This window comes from Apteryx rowi, unplaced genomic scaffold, assembly GCF_003343035.1.
Source record: "Apteryx rowi isolate R43461 unplaced genomic scaffold, aptRow1 scaffold_1771, whole genome shotgun sequence".
NCBI lineage: Eukaryota > Metazoa > Chordata > Aves > Apterygiformes > Apterygidae > Apteryx > Apteryx rowi.
In genome coordinates this window covers 1-2,066 of record NW_020448054.1, presented here as the reverse complement: position 1 = coordinate 2,066, position 2,066 = coordinate 1, and the positions used below count along the sequence as shown (strand labels likewise).

The following is a 2,066-nucleotide window of genomic DNA, read 5'->3' as shown; positions in this document are numbered from 1 at the left end:
CAAGGGGGGCCCTGGCAGGGTGGAGTTGGGGAGTGGGGCTGAGGGCTGGGGATGGGAGGCACCAGGCTGTGCCATGGGGCAGGACATGGCACTCCTAACCTGCACATGGGGCCTGGGAGTGGGCCATGGGGCAGAGGGTTGGGACATGTGGCACAGAGCTGTGCCATGGGGCAGAGGGTCGTGACATGGGGCCTGGAGCTGGTCCATGGGGCAGAGRGTTGAGACCCGGAGCTGGGATGTGACTGGGAGGGCTGGCTGGCGGTGCAGAGGATCCGGCCACAGGGCCATGAGGGCACCTCAGCCCTGCCCGCTCACAAGGGACCCTGCACTTTGCGGGCGCTCTTCATCTTCATGGCCTTGATGATGAGGACGGTGGCCACGATGATGCCCACGATGCCCATGGCCAGGCCCAGGGCGCACACCAGGGTCTCAGTGCTCTCGGACACGAGCAGAGGCACCTGGGGCTCTGCGGGCAGACGAAGGGGGAGTGAGGGCAGGACACTGAGACCCTCGCTGCCTGCAAGATGAGGGGACACAGGCGTCTGGGCCCCAGCACAGCCCCCGTGCTCACCCCAGTGCTTCAGGAGGGCCTTGGGCAGCCCCCAGTGCTCCACACGGCAGTCGTAGTAGTCGCCCCGGGTGGGGATGAAGGGCAGGTAGGAGAACTTGCRGAAGGTGTGGTCCTGGCACAGGTAGAAAATGGTCTCGACGACGCCATCCACCACCTCCTGCCCATTCTTCAGCCACTTGATGGTGATCATGGGTGGCCAGAACTTGTCCACGTAGCAGATGAGCATGTTGGGGTCGCCCAGCTCCACAGGGTCCACAGAGAACACTGTCACCTCAGGGACCTCTGGGGAGACACGGAGAAGGGGTTAGTGCAGCCCCTGACCCACTCTGGCGCTCAGTCGGGCCCCATAGCCTGAGGCTGGACTGGGGTTGCCTTCCCATAGAGAAGGCCCCAGGGTGGCCCACTGCCCACCCAGGGAGACCCTGCAGCCCCGTTTGGGCTCTTGGCTGCTCCGGCTCTTCCTAATAAACTCTGCCGATACCCTGCAGCTCTGGTCGCTTGTGGGGCAGGCATGGACCACCCCTCTGAGCTTTGCCATTCAGCCACTTCTCAAGCCAGTTTTCGATCAGCAGCAAACTTGCTGAGGGTGCACTCTGTGCCTTCATCCAGGTCATTGAGGAAGAAGTTGAACAAGACTGGGCCCAGTCCTGACCCCTGGAGGACACCGCTAGCTACAGCCCTCCAACTAGACTCTGTGCAACTGAGCACAACCCTTGGAGCTCTGCCATTCAGCCAGGTCTCAAGCCACCTCACTGTCCACTCATCTAACCCTCTCTTCCTCAGCTTCCCTAGGAGGATGTTATGGGAGACAGTGTCAAAAGCCTTGCTGAAGTCAAGGCAGACAACAGCCACTGCTCTCCCCTCATCTCCCCRSMCAGTCAKTCCATCCCAGAAGGCTATCAGCTTGCTTAAGCAGGATTTCCCCTTCCCCTTGGCGAAGCCATGCTGACTACTGCTCATCACCTTCTTGTCTTCCACATGCTTGGAGATGGCCTCCAGGATGAGCTGCTGCATCACCTTTGCAGGGATGGAGGTGAGGCTGACTGGCCTGTAGTTTCCCGCGTGCTCCTTCTTGCTCTTTTGGAAGAGTGGGGTGACATTGGCTTTCTTCCAGGCTTCAGGCACCTCTCCTCTTCTCCATGACCTTTCCAAGAGGATGGAGAGTTGCCTAGCAATAACATCCGCCAGCTGCCTCAGCACTTGTGGCTGCATCCCATCAGGGCCCATGGATTTGTGGGTGTCAAGTTTGCCTAAATGATCTCTAACCTGATCCTCCTCAACCAAAGGGAAGTCTTCCTTTCTCCATACTTTCTCTCTTGTCTCCAGGGTCTGGGGTTCCTGAGGGCTGGCCTCAGCAGGAAACACTGAAGCAAAGAAGGCATTCAGTAACTCTGCCTTCTCTGTATACTTTGTCACCAGAGCACCCACCCCATTCAGCAAAGGGCCCACATTCTCTCTAGTCTTCCTCTTGCTACTGATGTATTTGAAGAAGCCC

At 59.1% G+C, this 2,066-nt stretch overlaps 1 protein-coding gene and 1 pseudogene across 1 annotated transcript in view; one reads left to right on the top strand and one right to left on the bottom strand.

The window, feature by feature from the left end:
• LOC112963806 (class II histocompatibility antigen, B-L beta chain-like) overlaps positions 1-222 on the top strand; it is a gene marked incomplete at its 5' end in the record, with an annotated part of 2,900 nt that extends 2,678 nt beyond the window's left edge. The window contains one exon of the mRNA XM_026061198.1: positions 175-222. Within this exon, the coding sequence (XP_025916983.1) occupies positions 175-222 (48 nt within the window). The remainder of the gene's footprint in view (positions 1-174) is intronic.
• Positions 223-311: 89 nt separating this feature from the next.
• On the bottom strand, positions 312-866 carry LOC112963805 (annotated as a pseudogene).
• Between the last annotated feature and the right edge of the window lie 1,200 nt (positions 867-2,066).